Source organism: Salvelinus fontinalis, chromosome 23 (genome assembly GCF_029448725.1).
Source record: "Salvelinus fontinalis isolate EN_2023a chromosome 23, ASM2944872v1, whole genome shotgun sequence".
In the NCBI taxonomy this organism is placed as follows: Eukaryota; Metazoa; Chordata; class Actinopteri; order Salmoniformes; family Salmonidae; genus Salvelinus; species Salvelinus fontinalis.
This window is the reverse complement of record NC_074687.1, coordinates 10,992,368-11,010,319: the sequence shown is the minus strand read 5'-3', so window position 1 is coordinate 11,010,319 and position 17,952 is coordinate 10,992,368. Positions and strand designations below refer to the sequence as shown.

Sequence of the window (17,952 nt, the reverse complement as noted above, 5' to 3'; positions counted from 1 at the left end):
GGCCAGTGAGCATGGTAAGATGCAAAGCAGGCTACATGAGGCAGAGCTACGTCTCACACACACACACACACACACACACACACACACACACACACACACACACACACACACACACACACACACACACACACACACACACACACACACACACACACACACACACACACACACACACACACACACACACACACACACACACACACACACACACACAATGTTAAGCAGACAACAGACACACTTGCAAAGTAATGTCATTATCCTCAACACTACTAACATGATTATTAAAGAATATTACAGAGCCATTTAAAAAGGGGAGAGGGTGAGGAAGGGTAGTGGGGTTTTAGGTTTTGCATGCAAGCTTGATGATGAAGGTGGTTAGTAGAGGTTAGAGGGGCATTAGATTGTGGTGTGAGATGGAACAGGCACTATCTTCTTGTTTTCTGTCACTGGTACTGTTCTCAGTTAGTGTCCCTTTTTCATTTGAGAAGAAATATAAACCACTGGGGATATTTTATACACAAAGATTGTTTATTTTGTATAGAACGAGAAAAATAATAACTACAGTCTTCAAAAATCTTAGGAAATAATGAAATATTTATGGAAATATGGAATATAAGTAATCATAAAGAGATTAAGAAATCCAAATAAAATAAAGTAAGCATGCAGGCTCAGTGTTAAAAAAAATAACCAACAGTGGCTCTTTAAACAATGTCATGTTTCTGGATGATTCAAAGAAAAAGATTAAACAAATCAAAACTATCAGCTGAAGCTATGAAGGCATCAGGTCACATAGCAATTACATTACTCCTCTAAAATAAGAAAACGTCCTTTATAAAATATAGGAAGTCGTAAACTGAGGCTATATATACCTTGATGGAAAATATACCCTTAGTACTGGGATTACCCTTCACAATACTAGTTATATGTGCAGTTATTTGTTTTTGAAATGCTGTTCATCTCATCTGCGTCATCTTACAGATGACGACTGTCTGTATCTATATACGACTGAGGAACTAGTTTGTAACAGAAGCTTGTAATACTGACAATTCCCTGTGTAACACTTTGTGTCTTGCGCCAAGAAAATACAAAAGTACACATGACCAATCCTAAAACCTTAATGGGGGAAAAGGCACTTTTCCAAGCCTGGCTGGTCTTCTGACAAATTGAACATTAGGAAAAAAAACGAATAATTTTTTCACCCCAAATTTAAGCACGATGGTCATGGCAACTGACTGAGAACTTCTTCATAATACAGTATTGTTCTCAGATTGTGTTTTTTGTCTTCCTCTTCCAAGCCTACTGTTTATTAGCCAGAGTGCTATTCATTTAAGGGAGTCATTAGTGATTTATTGTCCTAATCAGATCTTAAACAAGATATGGAGAAAAGCATAACCCCATTCTGAAGACAATTCTCTTCAGGTAGCATTGGTCCTTCAGGCTGACCTATCTCTGGATAACACATGCTAAATGATGCATACAATCAGCTATTTACACTTTAGGTGAAGACTAATGGAGATATGTTGCTGTCTATTTTTAGTCCATGTAGTAAAGTCGCTGCTGTCTAATCAGAGCAGTGTCATAGACTGTGTCTCTGTGTCTCTGAACACCAGTTAAAACTTAGTGCAGCAGTCTTCTCGACTCTTAAACTTCAAAACAGCAAAGTTATAAGTGGTAGCCATCATGTAGATCAGCTGGAGGAAGAGAACAGAATAGAGGCGGTAAGAGAACTCCCCAGGAACATGGCTGCCATATTGGCAACAACTGATGTTTCAACTTTTTACTTGTAAAAAAAAACACAAGTATTAATAAAATACTAATGTTTGTCACCTATATATGTGAGTTAAATGGAACCTTATGAAACACTCTTTGGAAGCAATCAGAGAGGAAAAACGGACTGCATGGCCTTGACAGAGAATTTCCCTCTTCTATCATACTCATTGTTTTCAAAACACACAAGACGGGACTCTATACTCTTCGGAAATGGGGCGCCCTTAGTTCAAAGAACTCTGATGCAGTCTACACATGTTTATATCCTTACAGATATTCTCCTTCATACTGTATAAACATAGCCATGTGTCCCGATCCAGGACAAACGTCCACCCTGTTCCCACTTTCCTAAAATAAGTCTGGGGCCCGGGGCATCTAAGCAGATAATTTACAGAGAATGGGATTGGCGTTGTGGAAAAGTCTACTGGTATTCTGCCTTACAGGTTACATAAACCATATGGGAAATGAGGAGAGGAGCACTGGATTCATGTTCTACAGTCAGATACAAACTGCAAGGATGGACTGAAGGAGAGGATGAGAGAGGAGAGAGAAAGAGAGAGAGAGAGAGAGAGAGAGAGAGAGAGAGAGAGAGAGAGAGAGAGAGAGAGAGAGAGAGAGAGAGAGAGTTGAACTTACCAGAGCAATGACTGTGGCCCCGGCTCCAGCACATGCTATGATGTACAGGTGGTAGGACAGGTAGAACTGAAAAAGACATTCATGTGAATGAACACAGTACCATAGTACAGTAACTCATTGTGAATACAAATGTATGTTTTTCTGTGGCCCTTGCACTGTTATTGTGAGCATGCATCTCAAAGTAATGGCACCCACATAATAGACAATACAGTATGTCACTGGTCAAAGAATGACTGAGGATGGGAGGAGAGACGCCTTACCTCACTGGTATTACAGATGTCTCCAAGTGTGGACCCACAAGCCTTGCCTGGAGAAGCGTTCCAGGGGATGATACCTGCAGACAGTCGTTCAATTCAAAGGTTAATATTGACACAGCAAATTCCTCACATCATGTCATCAGTATTCATAGAATTCATATAGAGACGCAGTAAAGGAACCATCCTTATTTGGCCATAGTCACATATCACATTAGAATTTACGGAATGGTTTTAACTTAGACGGAATCTCCATTAAAATGTCATGCTTGTAGAGTGGAGTGTATCAAACCCGTACATGGTGACACACTGATCATTTCAGGCTGTTATAATGTCTTATTGCTGCTATAAAACCTGGCCTGAGAGGAGACGGAGGATATCGAGCCAGAGAAAAGATGCCACAAGTGGTATTTGGTATTTTATTGGGAACCCCATTAGCTGTTGTGAAAGCCGCAGCTACTCTTCCTGGGTTCCACACAAAACATGAAACATGACATAACACAGAACATGAATGAACAAGAACAGCTCAAAGGCAGAACTACATACAGTTGAAGTCGGAAGTTTACATACACTTAGGTTGGAGTGATTAAAACTCGTTTTTCAACCACGCCACAAATTCCTTGTTAATTAACAAACAATAGTTTTGGCAAGTCGGTTAGGACATCTACTTTGTGCATAACACAAGTCATTTTTCCAACAATTGTTTACAGACAGATTATTTAACTTAGCCTGAACTTAACACTGTATCACAATTCCAGTGGGTCAGAAGCTTACATACCCTAAATTGACTGTGACTTTAAATATATTGGAAAATTCCAGAAAATGATGTCATGGCTTGAGAAGTTCTGACATCATTTGAGTCAATTGGAGGTGTACCTGTGGATGTATTTCAAGGCCTACCTTCAAAGTCAGTGCCTCTTTAATTGATATCATGGGAAAATCAAAAGAAATCAGCCAAGACCATAGAAAAAAGATAAATAAAGTCTGGTTCATCCTTGGGAGCAATTTCCAAACCCCTGAAGGCACCACATTCATCTGTACAGACAATAGTACGCAAGTATAAACACCATGGGACCATGCAGCCTTCATAACACTCAGGAAGGAGACGGGTTCTGTTTCCTAGAGATGAACGGACTTTGGTGCGAAATGTGCAAATCAATCCCGGAACAACAGTGTCAGGTTTTGGCCAGGACTGTTCAGGTTTTGGTCACTAGATGTCCCCATTGCACCTTTTTTGTACCTTTTGTTTTTCCTTGCTCTAATTATTGTTTGCACCTGTGTGTCGTTCCCTTGTTAGTATTTAAACCCTGTGTGTTCCTCAGTTCCTTGCTCAGTGTTTGTATGTTAGCACCCAGCCCCAGCCCAAGCCTTGTTCTGAACATATGATTCTCCTATTGAATTTTCCAGAGGTTCTCTGGTTTAGTTCTTGTGTATTTTTGAGTAGTCTTTTGAGGTTTGTTTTTCCCTGCTGTTTTTACCACTTTGTGGAGTTTTTGTATTTTGGAGGATATCCATTTTGTGCTTCTTGGCTTTATGTTTGGACATTGTGGATTTAGATTCTTTGCCTGAAGATTTTGTTCTTTAATTAAACCACCATCTCTAGTACTGCTGTGTCTGCCTCATCTTCTGGGTTCTGACGATTATTAGTGACTGTTTCTCGCACCGGGTCCTGACAAACAGCAAAGGACCTTGTGAAGATGCTGGAGGAAACAGGTACAAAAGTATCTATATCCACAGTAGAACGAGTCCTATATCGATATAACCTGAAAGGCTTCTCAGCAAGGAAGAAGCCACTGCTCCAAAACTGCGATAAAAAAGCCAGAATACGGTTTGCAACTGCACATGGGGACAAAGATCGTACTTTTTCTGAGAAATGTCCTCTGGTCTGATGAAACAAAAATAGAACTGTTTGGCCCTAATGACCATCATTATGTTTGGAGGAAAAAGGGGGAGGCTTGCAAGCCAATGAAAACCATCCCAGCCGTGAAGCACGGGGGTGGCAGCATCATGTTGTGGGGGTGCTTTGCCGCAGAAGGGACTGGTGCACTTCACAAAATAGATGGCATCATGAGGCGGGTAAATTATGTGGATATATTGAAGCAACATCTCAAGACATCAGTCAGGAAGTTAAAGCTTGGTCGCAAATGAGTCTTCCAAATGGACAATGACCCCAAGCATACTTCCAAAGTTGTGGCAAAATGGCTTAAGGACAACAAAGTCCAGGTATTGAAGTGGCCATCACAAAGCCCTGACCTCAATCCAAAAGAAAATTTGTGGGCAGAACTGAAAAAGAGTGTGCGAGCAAGGAGGCATACAAACCTGACTCAGTTACACCAGCTCTGTCAGGAAAAATGAGTCAAAATTCACCCAACTTATTGTGGGAGGCTACCCCAAACGTTTGACCCAAGTTAAACAATTTAAAGGCAATGCTACCAAATACTAATTGAGTGTATGTCAACTTCTGACCCACTGGGAATTTAATGAAAGAAATAAAAGCTGAAATAAATCATTCTCTCTACTATTATTCTGACATTTCACATTCTTAAAATGAAGTGGTGATCCTAACTGACCTAAGACAGGGAAATTGTACTAAAATTAAATGTCAGGAATTGTGAAAAACTGAGTTTAAATGTATGAGTTTAAATGGCTAAGGTGTATGTAAACCTCCGAGTTCAACTGTACATTTAAAAATGGCACATGTAGCCTACATATCAATACATACACACAAACTATCTAGGTCAAATAGGGGAGAGGCGTTGTGCCGTGAGGTTTTGCTTTATCTCTAATGGCTCTGTATAATATTGTACGCTTTCTTGAATTTGTTCTGGATTTGGGGACTGTGATTAGTCCCCTGGTGGCATGTCTGATGGGGTAAGTGTGTGTGTCAGAGCTGTGTGTAAGTTGACTATACAAACAGTTTGGAGTTTTCAACACGTTCATGTTTCTTGTAAAAAGAAGAAGTGATGCAGTCAGTCTCTCCTCAGCTCTTATCCAGGAGAGACTGACATGGGTAGTTTGTTATACTAATATTTAGCACACTAACGTGTTGGCTCTCAGCCACTAAAACCTCTCGTTCTCTTTATACACACCAGTGGAGGCTTCTGGGGGAAGAACGCCTCACAATGATGGCTGGAGCAAATGGAATGGCATCAAACCTTGTGTTTGATGTATTTGATACCATTCCACATATTCCCCTCCAGCCATTAACACTAGCCCACCCTCCCTAATTAAGGTGCCACCAACCTCCTGTGATACCCACCAATGGAAATCAGTGATCCACAGCCTCAACAGGCTTCTGTACACATAAAGCATTGGAAACACCTGCTCTGTGTTATGGGTAGAAACCCTGGATGGATTTGGTCATATTCATTAGGGCACAGCGTAGAGATAATGTTGCAACGGGAAGCCAAAACAAGCGTTTCTTATTGGAAAAGTTCAGGTAGTCCCTCTCAGTTTCAGTCTGTTTTTTTTCACATGGTGCCTAATGAAGATGACCCTGGCTGTAACTCCGGTTTTCCCTTACCGTACTGACGAACGTCGACACAGATGGTGTCCACGTTGGTGAGGTTAGCCACAGGTGACCTCATGGCGGTGCAGGTGGACCACATGTTGTAGAAGAGGAAGACGGGCACGGCGGAGAAACCAAACACACCCAGCCAGGCGATACCCAGGATGTAGGTCAGGAACACAAACTGAGAAAACACACGTACAAAAACAGCATCATATTGGCATTAGGAAAAACTGGATCATAACTAGTATTTTCATAGCTGTCGTTTGCGTCTATTTGACCCGGTAGGCCTAAAAGAGGGGACATGCTTTTGTGCTCGTTTGCGAAGAGTATTTGCTCAGACGTCGTTATTATGTCATCAGCTTGTTTGATTGATCACATCCAAACAGAACTCAGGTGTCAATGTGGTTCGGGTTGAGTACATAAAAACAAAGACTAGCTTGTTGCAACGAAATTTTGTCTGATCAAGAGTGCAGTGAGTTTGTTGTTTGGTGTAAGTTCAGTGCAAGGTTAACACAGTCCAGTGGTGATGATAGTGACGTACCATGCCACTAATACAGCGTCCGCAGATGGTGGTCTTGAACTCGCTGTGCAGCTCCTTCACAGCGCTGGTGGTGTAGAAGCCCTCGGCCAGCAGGATGATTCCGTAGAGGAAGAAGAAGGAGGCGATGCCATAGATGACGTACTGCATCAGCTGTATTCTGTATAGGAGCAAATCCCACATAAACCCTCTCTGTGTTCTGTTCATGAATAGTTTCCATTAGGGATATTCCAATATGACTATGTTATGTTTCAGTCTCCAACATGAGGCAAGAGGAGAAACCGTAAACGTGACAGGTTGTATTAGACTAGCTTATACATTTAGATTTAGCTCGGGTTATAAAACTGCAACCTAAACCATTCATTCTGTCATTGAGTAAAAAAAAGATGTGAACCATTAACAACTTTGGTGGATGAAATGTAAACAGATGATGCATGTCTCTGAGAAATCGATCGATCCTTCAATTGAAAAAAGGTAAATGGAAAAGCAGCCAATATCCAGTCTTTCCAGCTACAGTTTGAAGTGATTGTGTTACTGTAGCTGTGTTGTTGGCTAGCTCCTCTGAACAACAGAATCCTGACGAGTGAGCACATTTTCTATGCCAAGTGAAATCGCGCCTCATTAGCTCATTGTTATGGATGTATCCAAATAAATGTCACTAGAAAACAGCTTAAACAAATGCAAATGTGGCTACTTTGCTGTTATTCTAGCTGCACTTGTTGAAGTGACTGTAAATTAGCCGTAGTTGGCTAGCAAGCAAGGGATAAGAACGTTGACAGCCAGTATGGCAATGGAACATTTAAAACAAACGACTGGGTTGCGTCCATAGATACAGAATAAAAAGACTGAAAGACTGTGTCACATCCATAGATACAGAACAAAAAGACTGAACGACTCTAGCAACCCTAGATTTGTGTCGGGACTATATCTTGTAGAAGGATGAAGTAGTATGAATAAATAAATAAAAATAATGTTTTTAATGAAAATATGTCAATCATTATTTGAAAAGGTTGGTAACCCATTGTATAAATGTAATAATGCCCTCAAAGACAGTGTCTGGAGGATTTATTGGCATGGTTTGAGATGGAACGGAGTTCCATGCAATAATGGCGCTATATAATACTGTACGCTTTCTTGAATTTGTTCTGGATTTTGGGGACTGTGAAAAGTCCCCTGGTGGCATGTCTGGTGGGGTAAGTGTGTGTGTCAGAGCTGTGTGTAAGTTGACTATACAAACAATTTGGAATTTTCAACACATTCATGTTTCTTGTAAAAAGAAGTGATGCAGTCAGTCTCTCCTCAGCTCTTATCCAGGAGAGACTGGCATGGGTAGTTTGTTATACTAATATTTAGCACACTAACGTGTTGGCTCAGCCACTAAAACCTCTCGTTATCTTTATACACACCAGTGGAGGCTTCTGGGGGAAGAACTCCTCATAATGATGGCAAATGGAATGGCATCAAACCTTTGTCTCGGGCCTAACAACACCCGTGCCAATATATCTTCCAAACACCGGCTTCTCTGGCATTATCACTTAAGTACACGTGACATTAACACTTGAAAATTGAAATTAAAATGGCCACTCACAGATGCTCCCCTTAAAACCTCATAACAAAACACTTGTCCTGTCCTTCTTCTCCTCTATGTTTCTCCTCTCTTGCTTTAGACTAATGGATCTAAAAGAGGTCTCATCTGGGGTAAAGTGCAAGCAGAGGTTATTATTTGATAAAAATAGCTGTTGTGATGAGCTCATTGAAGAAAGGATATCTATATAAAAGTGCCTGTAATTCATTGATAGGGCTTATCTAGGAGGCTCAGCTCACTAAGACTAAAAGGGTTGTGCTGATTAAAGAAGCAATAAAACTGGCCTTCTTTAGACAAGTTGAGTATCGGGAACATCAGCATTTTTTGGTTCGATTACAGGCTCAAAATGGCCAGAAACAAAGGACTTTCTTCTGAAACTCATCAGTCTATTCTTGTTCTGAGAAATGAATGCTATTCCATGCAAGAAATTGCTAAGAAACTGAAGATCTCGCACAACGCTGTGTACTACTCCCTTCACAGAACAGTGCAAACTGGCCCTAAACAGAATAGAAAGAGGAGTGGGAGGCCCCGGGGCACAACTGAGCAAGAGGACAAGTACATTAGAGTGTGTAGTTTGAGAAACAGGTGCCTCACAAGTCCTCAACTGGCAGCTTCATTAAATAGTACCCACAAAACACCAGTCTCAATGTCAACAGTGAAGAGGCGACTCCGGGATGCTGGCCTTCTAGGCAGCGTTGCAAAGAAAAAGACATATCTCAGACTGGCCAATAGAAATGAAATATTAAGATGGGCAAAAGAACACAGACACTGGACAGAGGAACTCGGCATAGAAGGCCAGCATTCCGGAGTCACCTCTTCACTGTTGATGTTGAGACTGGTATTTAACTGGTGTTATTTAATGAAGCTGCCAGATGAGGACTTGTGAGGCGTCTCAGTTGTGCACCGGGGCCTCCCACTCCTCTTTCTATTCTGGTTAGAGACAGTTTGCGCTGTATCTGTGATGGGAGTAGTACAAAGCATTGTACGAGATTTCTCGCATGGAATAGCCTTCATTTCTCAAAACAAGAATATGAGTTTCAGAAGAAAATGATTTGTTTCTGGCCATTTTGAGCCTGTAATCGAACCCACAAATGCTGATGCTCCAAATACTCAACCAGTCTAAAGAAGGCCAGTATTATTGCTTCTTTAATCAGAAGAACAGTTTTCAGCTGTGCTAACATAATTTCAAAAGGGTTTTCTAATGATCAATTAGCCTTTTAAAATGATCAACTTGGATTAGCTAACACAACGTGCTGTTGGAACACAGGAGTGATGGTTGCTGATAATGGGCCTCTGTACACCTATGTAGATATTCCATTAAAAATCATCTGTTTCCAGCTACAATAGTCATTTACAACATGAACAATGTCTACACTGTATTTCTGATCAATTTGATGTTATTGTAATGGACAAAAAAATTAGCTTTTCTTTCAAAAACAAGGACATTTCTAAGTGACGCCAAACTTTTGAACGGTAGTGTTTAACTGGTAGAATAGTTTATTGTTTCAAGATATCGTTGTAGACATATAGCCACTACTACTGCCTGGATCGACATGTACGGGGTTGGGGGTGCGGTGGGACCAGTTGTATCTTAATAATCCTCTACTCTGGCCATTCAGTAGGATACTTACGGTTAGCCAGGCCTTAATTATAGCTTATAGGATATAACTAGGGAACAGTGCTTTTCATGGACAGGTTAGGGTCAAAGACTCCTAGCCATACTCATGGGGTCAGGTTCGGTCACTCACACGTCGGTCAGCATGGCGTGGTCAGAGGTGACTTTGGAGAAGTGGTTCTCCAGGATGGTGAGGGTTCCGGTGAGGGCCACATGGCCGCAGCCACAGAACAGGGCCACGCCGGAGAAACATAGGATGGTGGCCACCAGCGATGCATACGGCACCCCGCCCAGACACTTGATGCAGCACTCGAAGCAACCTCCATGGAAACACAGAGAGAGAGGAATAGTGAGAACAGTCAACTTGTTGATTGAATCTTTCATCACAGAATAGTCGAAGGAGTAATTGTTGTCTTTTGAGAGAGACAATACATTTGTATTTATGCTTCTGTTCACTTTTCACTGTAGGCTGCAGAGTAACAGTACCACTTCTGGTGTACAAAAAGGCCATATTGGTCAACCTGATATTTCTTAAACCATTGCAAAGTCCACATAAGGGGGTTGTGTTTCACTCCATCGTACGCAGAAGAGCTGATGTATTGGTCCAGCACTTAAATCATGTACATGGCCATCTTTACAGTAGTCCATGGGCTGAGCTTAGGGACACGTTTTAAGTTCAAATCACTGAAACATTCAAATGAGCTGTTGCATAACCAATAACAGTACAGTCGAGGTAATTTAATTCTTCACTGTTCATCAGAACTCAGTAAGAACATGTACTGACTTTCTCAATCTCCTCTAAATGACTCATCATCCCAGACTCCTCACCTACCAATACACTACAAAAACCATGTACACACACTACCAACACACATGTAGCGTGGACAGTGGAGTGGTATTTTAATGACTTCTGAGTGAATGATGATCAAATCTTGAACTTGTGGACTATTCATCATGATAGAATGAGACATAACTTGCCATCCGGTATGGGCATCTATCTGTGTGCATGCATGGATGCCTGTCTGTCTGTCTGTCTGTCTGTCTGTCTGTCTGTCTGTCTGTCTGTCTGTGCAGCCAGGAAGCGCAGTCTATCCTGACTATTCATCGGCAGAATTAAAGTGCACTAATGGGCGGCAGGCAGGTCAGTACTGTGCTGTGGATTCCAGCCAAACCCTAATGGAAATCAATGGCTATTCATAATGGCAGAATGAGGACTGGTACCTGTATCGTGGTAGATTGTATCGTGGTAGACTGTGTTGTGCTAGATTGTATCATGGTAGATTGGATCGTGGTAGACTGTGTCGTGGTAGACTGTGTCGTGGTAGACTGTGTCGTGGTAGACTGTATCATTGTAGACTTTATCGTGGTAGATTGTATCATTGTAGACTTTATCGTGGTAGATTGTATCGTGGTAGATTGTATCGTGGTAGATTGTATCGTGGTAGACTGTATCATGATAGACTGTATCATGACTGTATCGTGGTAGACTGTATCGTGGTAGACTGTATCGTGGTAGACTGTATCATTGTAGACTTTATCGTGGTAGATTGTATCGTGGTAGACTATATCGTGGTAGATTGTATCGTGGTAGATTGTATCGTGGTAGATTGTATCGTGGTAGACTGTATCATTGAAGACTGTATCGTGGTAGACTGTATCATGGTAGACTGTATCGTGGTAGACTGTATCGTGGTAGATTGTATCGTGGTAGACTAGGCCGTGGTAGACTGTATCGTGGTAGACTGTATCGTGGTAGACTTTATCGTGGTAGACTTTATCGTGGTAGACTGTATCATTATAGACTGTATCATTGTAGACTGTATCGTGGTAGACTGTATCATTGTAGACTGTATCGTGGTAGACTGTATCGGTGTAGATTGTATTGTGGTAGACTGTATCGTGGTAGACTGTATCGTGGTAGACTGTTTAATTGTAGACTGTATCATTGTAGACTGTATCGTGGTAGACTGTATCGTGGCAGACTATATCGTGGTAGACTGTATCATTGTAGACTGTATCGTGGTAGACTGTATCGTGGTAGACTGTATCGGGGTAGATTGTATTGTGGTAGACTGTATCGTGGTAGACTGTATCGTGGTAGAATGTTTAATTGTAGACTGTATCGTGGTAGACTGTAGCGTGGTGGACTGTATCATGACTGTATTGTGGTAGATTGTATCGTGGTAGACTGTATTGTGGTAGACTGTATCATGGTAGACTGTGTCGTGATAGATGGAAACGTGGTAGACTGTATCATGATAGACTGTATCATGACTGTATCGTGGTAGACTGTATCGTGGTAGACTGTATCGTGGTCGACTGTATCGTGGTCGACTGTATCGTGGTCGACTGTATCGTGGTAGACTGTATCGTGGTAGATTGTATCGTGATAGACTGTATCGCGGTAGACTGTATCGTGGTAGACTGTATCGTGGTAGACTGTATCATGACTGTATCGTGGTGGACTGTATCGTGGTAGAATGTATCGTGGTAGATTGTATCGTGGTAGACTGTCTCGTGGTAGACTGTCTCGTGGTAGACTGTCTCGTGGTAGACTGTATCGTGGTAGACTGTATCGTGGTAGACTGTATCGTGGTAGACTGTATCATTGTAGACTGTATCGTTGTAGACTGTATCGTGGCAGACTATATCGTGGTAGACTGTATCATTGTAGACTGTATCGTGGTAGACTGTATCGGGGTAGATTGTATTGTGGTAGACTGTATCGTGGTAGACCGAATCGTGGTAGACTGTATCGTGGTAGACTGTATCATTGTAGACTATCATTGTAGACTGTATCATTGTAGACTGTATCCTGGTAGACTGTATCGGGGTAGATTGTATTGTGGTAGACTGTATCGTGGTAGACTGTATCGTGGTAGACCGTATCGTGGTGGTCTGTATCGTGGTGGACTGTATCGGGGTAGACTGTATCGTGGTGGACTGTATCGTGGTAGATTGTGTCGTGGTAGACTGTATCGTGGTAGACTGTATCGTGGTGGACTGTATCGTGGTAGACTGTATCGTGGTAGACTGTATTGTGGTAAACTGTATCGTGGTAGACTGTATCGTGGTAGACTGTATCGTGGTAGACTGTATTGCGACTATATCGTGACTATATCGTGGTAGACTGTATCGTGGTAGACTATATCGTGGTAGACTGTATCGTGGTAGACTGTATCGTTGTAGACTGTATCGTGGTAGACTGTATCGTGGTAGATTGTATCGTGGTAGACTAGGCCGTGGTAGACTGTATCGTGGTAGACTGTATCGTGGTAGACTTTATCGTGGTAGACTGTATCGTGCTAGACTGTATTGTGCTAGATTGTATCGTGCTATATTGTAACATGATAGATTGTATCGTGGTAGACTGTATCGTGGCAGATTGTATCGTGGTAGACTGTATCATTATAGACTGTATCCTTGTAGACTGTATCGTGATAGACTGTTACGGGGTAGATTGTATTGTGGTAGACTGTATCGTGGTAGACTGTATCATGGTAGACTGTTTAATTGTAGACTGTATCATTGTAGACTGTATCGTGGTAGACTGTATCGTGGCAGACTATATCGTGGTAGACTGTATCGGGGTAGATTGTATTGTGGTAGACTGTATCGGGTAGACTGTATCGTGGTAGACTGTCTAATTGTAGACTGTATCATTGTAGACTGTATCGTGGTAGACTGTATCGTGGTAGATTGTATTGTGGTAGATTGTATCGTGGTAGACTGTTTAATTGTAGACTGTATCGTGGTAGACTGTAGCGTGGTGGACTGTATCATGATTGTATTGTGGTAGATTGTATCGTGGTAGACTGTATCGTGGTAGACTGTATCATGGTAGACTGTGTCGTGATAGATGGAAACGTGGTAGACTGTATCATGATAGACTGTATCATGACTGTATCGTGGTAGACTGTATCGTGGTAGACTGTATTGTGGTAGACTGTATCGTCGTCGACTGTATCGTGGTAGACTGTATCGTGGTGGACTGTATCGTGGTAGACTGTATCGTGGTAGATTGTATCGTGGTAAACTATCGTGGTAGACTCTATCGTGGTAGACTGTATCGTGGTAGACTGTATCATGACTGTATCGTGGTGGACTGTATCGTGGTAGACTGTATCGTGGTAGATTGTATCGTGGTAGACTGTCTCGTGGTAGACTGTCTCGTGGTAGACTGTATCGTGGTAGATTGTATCGTGGTAGACTGTATCGTGGTAGACTGTATCATTGTAGACTGTATCGTTGTAGACTGTATCGTTGTAGACTGTATCGTGGCAGACTATATCGTGGTAGACTGTATCATTGTAGACTGTATCGTGGTAGACTGTATCGGGGTAGATTGTATTGTGGTAGACTGTATCGTGGTAGACTGTATCCTGGTAGACTGTTAAATTGTAGACTGTATCGTGGTAGACTGTAGCGTGGTGGACTGTATCATGACTGTATTGTGGTAGATTGTATCGTGGTAGATTGTATCGTGGTAGACTATATCGTGGTAGACTTCATCGTGATAGACTGTATCGTGGTAGACTGTAGCGTGGTGGACTGTAGCGTGGTGGACTGTATCATGACTGTATTGTGGTAGACTGTATCGTGATAGACTGTATCGTGGTAGACTGTATCGTGATAGACTATATCGTGGTAGACTTCATCGTGATAGACTGTATCGTGACGGTATCGTGGTAGACTGTATCGTGGTAGTACTGATGAACTAGCAGGGCCTCTGGACAGACAGTATGTCAACAGAGTACAATGTGTTTGCAATAAGATCCATACATTTAGAAAGATGCTGTACTTCAAACAGCAGACTGTAGATGTAGAGCGTGACCTGGTCCTGGTTGAGGAGGTGCGTATGTGAAGGTCTTAATAATGTGTGTTCTGTAGAACTGTACGGATAGATTCATAGATTCCCCTTGATCGTGTTCCAGACAACCGTTTCCTCCATTGGATATGATCTGAATGGAGGCTTAGTAACTGTGTAGAGGACATGGAGTTAAATACATTCACAGGCATGATTTCAGCATCACATTAAAAGTCCATTGGTGCATGTTCTAGAATCTGAAGTCTATTCCAATGTAAAACTCTGTCATCGAGAGACGGGGCATTGAAATCCAAACCTCTTGCACGAGGCAGGAATCCTGAAAGTTCTTGTTGTTTATCCTCTTTCTCTGGCCTGACAAAGGACATTAAAACAGATATATTATCATCAGAGCAGGGCCATTCAACAGTTGTGTGTTGTCAGAAAGTTTATCCCGTAGCCTTTTGTGTCACAGAGGGATAAAAACATTTTTGTCTGAGGGCTGGTGAATAGCAGTTGCCATGGCAGCATGTTAACCACAACCCAGTGAGTGTGCCCGCGGCGATGCCCAGCAGAGTGGTTATCTCGGCCCACATTTCCCACACAGACACACATGGCAGGCAGGGCCAGGGAGAGGGAGACGGGACCAACATGAAATAGACCTCAGGCCTGAAATAGACCTATTACCTGGTATAGTTCTACCTGGTATAGTTCTACTCGGTATAGTTCTACTAGTTATAACAGCCAAAATCAAATACTACCTGGTATAGGTCTACCTGGTATAGTTTTACCTGATATAGTTCTACCTGGTATAGTTCTACCTGGTATAGGTCTACTAGTTATAACAGCCACAGTCAAATACTACCTGGTATAGGTCTACCTGGTATAGTTCTACTAGTTCTACCTGGTATAGTTCTACTAGTTCTACCTGGTATAGTTCTACTAGTTATAACAGCCACAATCAAATATTACCTGATATAGTTCTACCTGGTATAATTCTACCTGGTATAGTTCTACTAGTTCTACTTGGTATAGTTCTACTAATTCTACCTGGTAAAGTTCTACCTGGTATAGTTCTACCTGCTATAGTGCTACTAGTTATAACAGCCACAATCAAATATTACCTGATATAGTTCTACCTGGTATAGTTCTACCTGGTATAGTTCTACTAGTTCTACCTGGTATAGTTCTACCTGGTATAGTTCTACTAATTCTACCTGGTATAGTTCTACCTGGTATAGTTCTACTAATTCTACCTGGTATAGTTCTACCTGGCATAGTTCTACCTGGTATAGTTCTACTAGTTCTACCTGGTATAGTTCTACTAGTTGTACCTGGTATAGTTCTACTAGTTCTACCTGGTATAGTTCTACTAGTTATAACAGCCACAATCAAATATTACCTGATATAGTTCTACCTGGTATAGTTCTACCTGGTATAGTTCTACTAGTTCTACCGGGTATAGTTCTACCTGGTATAGTTCTACTAGTTCTACCTGGTATAGTTCTACTAGTTCTACCTGGTATAGTTCTACTAGTTGTACCTGGTATAGTTCTACTAGTTATACCTGATATAGTTCTACCTGATATAGTTCTACTAGTTGTACCTGGTATAGTTCTCCCTGGTATAGTTCTACTAGTTCTACCTGATATAGTTCTACTAATTGTACCTGGTATAGTTCCACCTGGTATAGTTCTACTAGTTCTACCTGATATAGTTCTACTAGTTCTACCTGGCATAGTACTTGGTATAGTTCTACCAGTTCTACCTGGTATAGTTATACCTGGTATAGTTATACCTGGCAGAACTATAGAGAGAGGGAGAGAGAGAGAGAGAGAGAGAGAGAAAGCTAGAGAGAGAAGGACATAAGCTATTTAAGGCTACAAATCGGATAAATGTGCCATCCATTTTTAACAGCAACGGCCTGGCCTGATAATGTTACTGTACTGTATTCTACGCTACTGTACTGTACTCTACTGTGATCTGAACTCTCTGTCCCCTTCACACTGTGATGCTATCGCACCTCTGAGTGTTGTTAAACACCGCTCCTCACACACTCCGGCAGAGCGAACAAAGCTCTTTTTCTCTCCATGGAGAAGTCTCGTGCCTCCTTCCCAAGGTGTTGTGTTTAATAACTATAAATTGGAGTTGGTGTTTTCACAGCTGGAGTCACGTTAGCCATGCTGGCTGGGTCGTGTGTTACGTCTAACCCTTAACCCTGAAACAACACTGGCACCAAGACAGACCAACTTATTGACACGTGTTAGCGTTTAACACCACAATAATACCACTCTATTTACAGAGAACCACTATAAAAGGACTTATTCTTGGTACATGAGCCCGGAGGAAATAAAAAACACAATCTATCGCCTACACACATCCTCAATGGGTCCTGCACAAAGCACCATATTGAGGGCTGTCTGCACTGACCATCATGTATCATGTTTGCATTATGTGGTACTAATCTCATTTCTGCAGAGATTAATTCAGTACAAAGGAGGAATAATATCCGGTAATGATTGTGGATGTCAGATCGAAGGTCCCGTGTGGGTAAATCCCAGTGATGGCCAGTGAGCACATCTCTCTGGGTAAATCCCAGTGATGGCCAGTGAGCACATCTCTCTGGGTAAATCCCAGTGATGGCCAGTGAGCACATCTCTTTGGGTAAATCCCAGTGATGGCCAGTGAGCACATCTCTTTGGGTAAATCCCAGTGATGGCCAGTGAGCACATCTCTCTGGGTAAATCCCAGTGATGGCCAGTGAGCACATCTCTCTGGGTAAATCCTAGTGATGGCCAGTGAGCACATCTCTCTGGGTAAATCCCAGTGATGGCCAGTGAGCACATCTCTCTGGGTAAATCCCAGTGATGGCCAGTGAGCACATCTCTCTGGGTAAATCCCAGTGATGGCCAGTGAGCACATCTCTCTGGGTAAATCCCAGTGATGGCCAGTGAGCACATCTCTCTGGGTAAATCCCAGTGATGGCCAGTGAGCACATCTCTCTGGGTAAATCCCAGTGATGGCCAGTGAGCACATCTCTCTGGGTAAATCCCAGTGATGGCCAGTGAGCACATCTCTCTGGGTAAATCCTAGTGATGGCCAGTGAGCACATCTCTCTGGGTAAATCCCAGTGATGGCCAGTGAGCACATCTCTCTGGGTAAATCCCAGTGATGGCCAGTGAGCACATCTCTCTGGGTAAATCCCAGTGATGGCCAGTGAGCACATCTCTCTGGGTAAATCC

At 42.2% G+C, this 17,952-nt stretch overlaps 1 protein-coding gene across 3 annotated transcripts in view; it reads right to left on the bottom strand.

Moving 5' to 3' along the window:
• LOC129820839 (neuronal membrane glycoprotein M6-b-like) overlaps window positions 1–17,952 on the bottom strand; it is a 66,250-nt gene that overhangs the window by 2,833 nt on the left and 45,465 nt on the right. For 2 of the 3 annotated variants that reach the window (XM_055877862.1, XM_055877861.1), the window contains exons 2-6: window positions 10,040–10,226; window positions 6,710–6,866; window positions 6,181–6,349; window positions 2,664–2,737; window positions 2,404–2,469 (exon numbers count right to left, since the gene is read on the bottom strand). In XM_055877862.1, the coding sequence (XP_055733837.1) occupies window positions 2,404–2,469; window positions 2,664–2,737; window positions 6,181–6,349; window positions 6,710–6,866; window positions 10,040–10,226 (653 nt within the window). Of the gene's footprint in view, window positions 1–507; window positions 1,692–2,403; window positions 2,470–2,663; window positions 2,738–6,180; window positions 6,350–6,709; window positions 6,867–10,039; window positions 10,227–17,952 lie in introns of those variants that run through there. The other variant, XM_055877860.1, reaches the window with a different exon arrangement.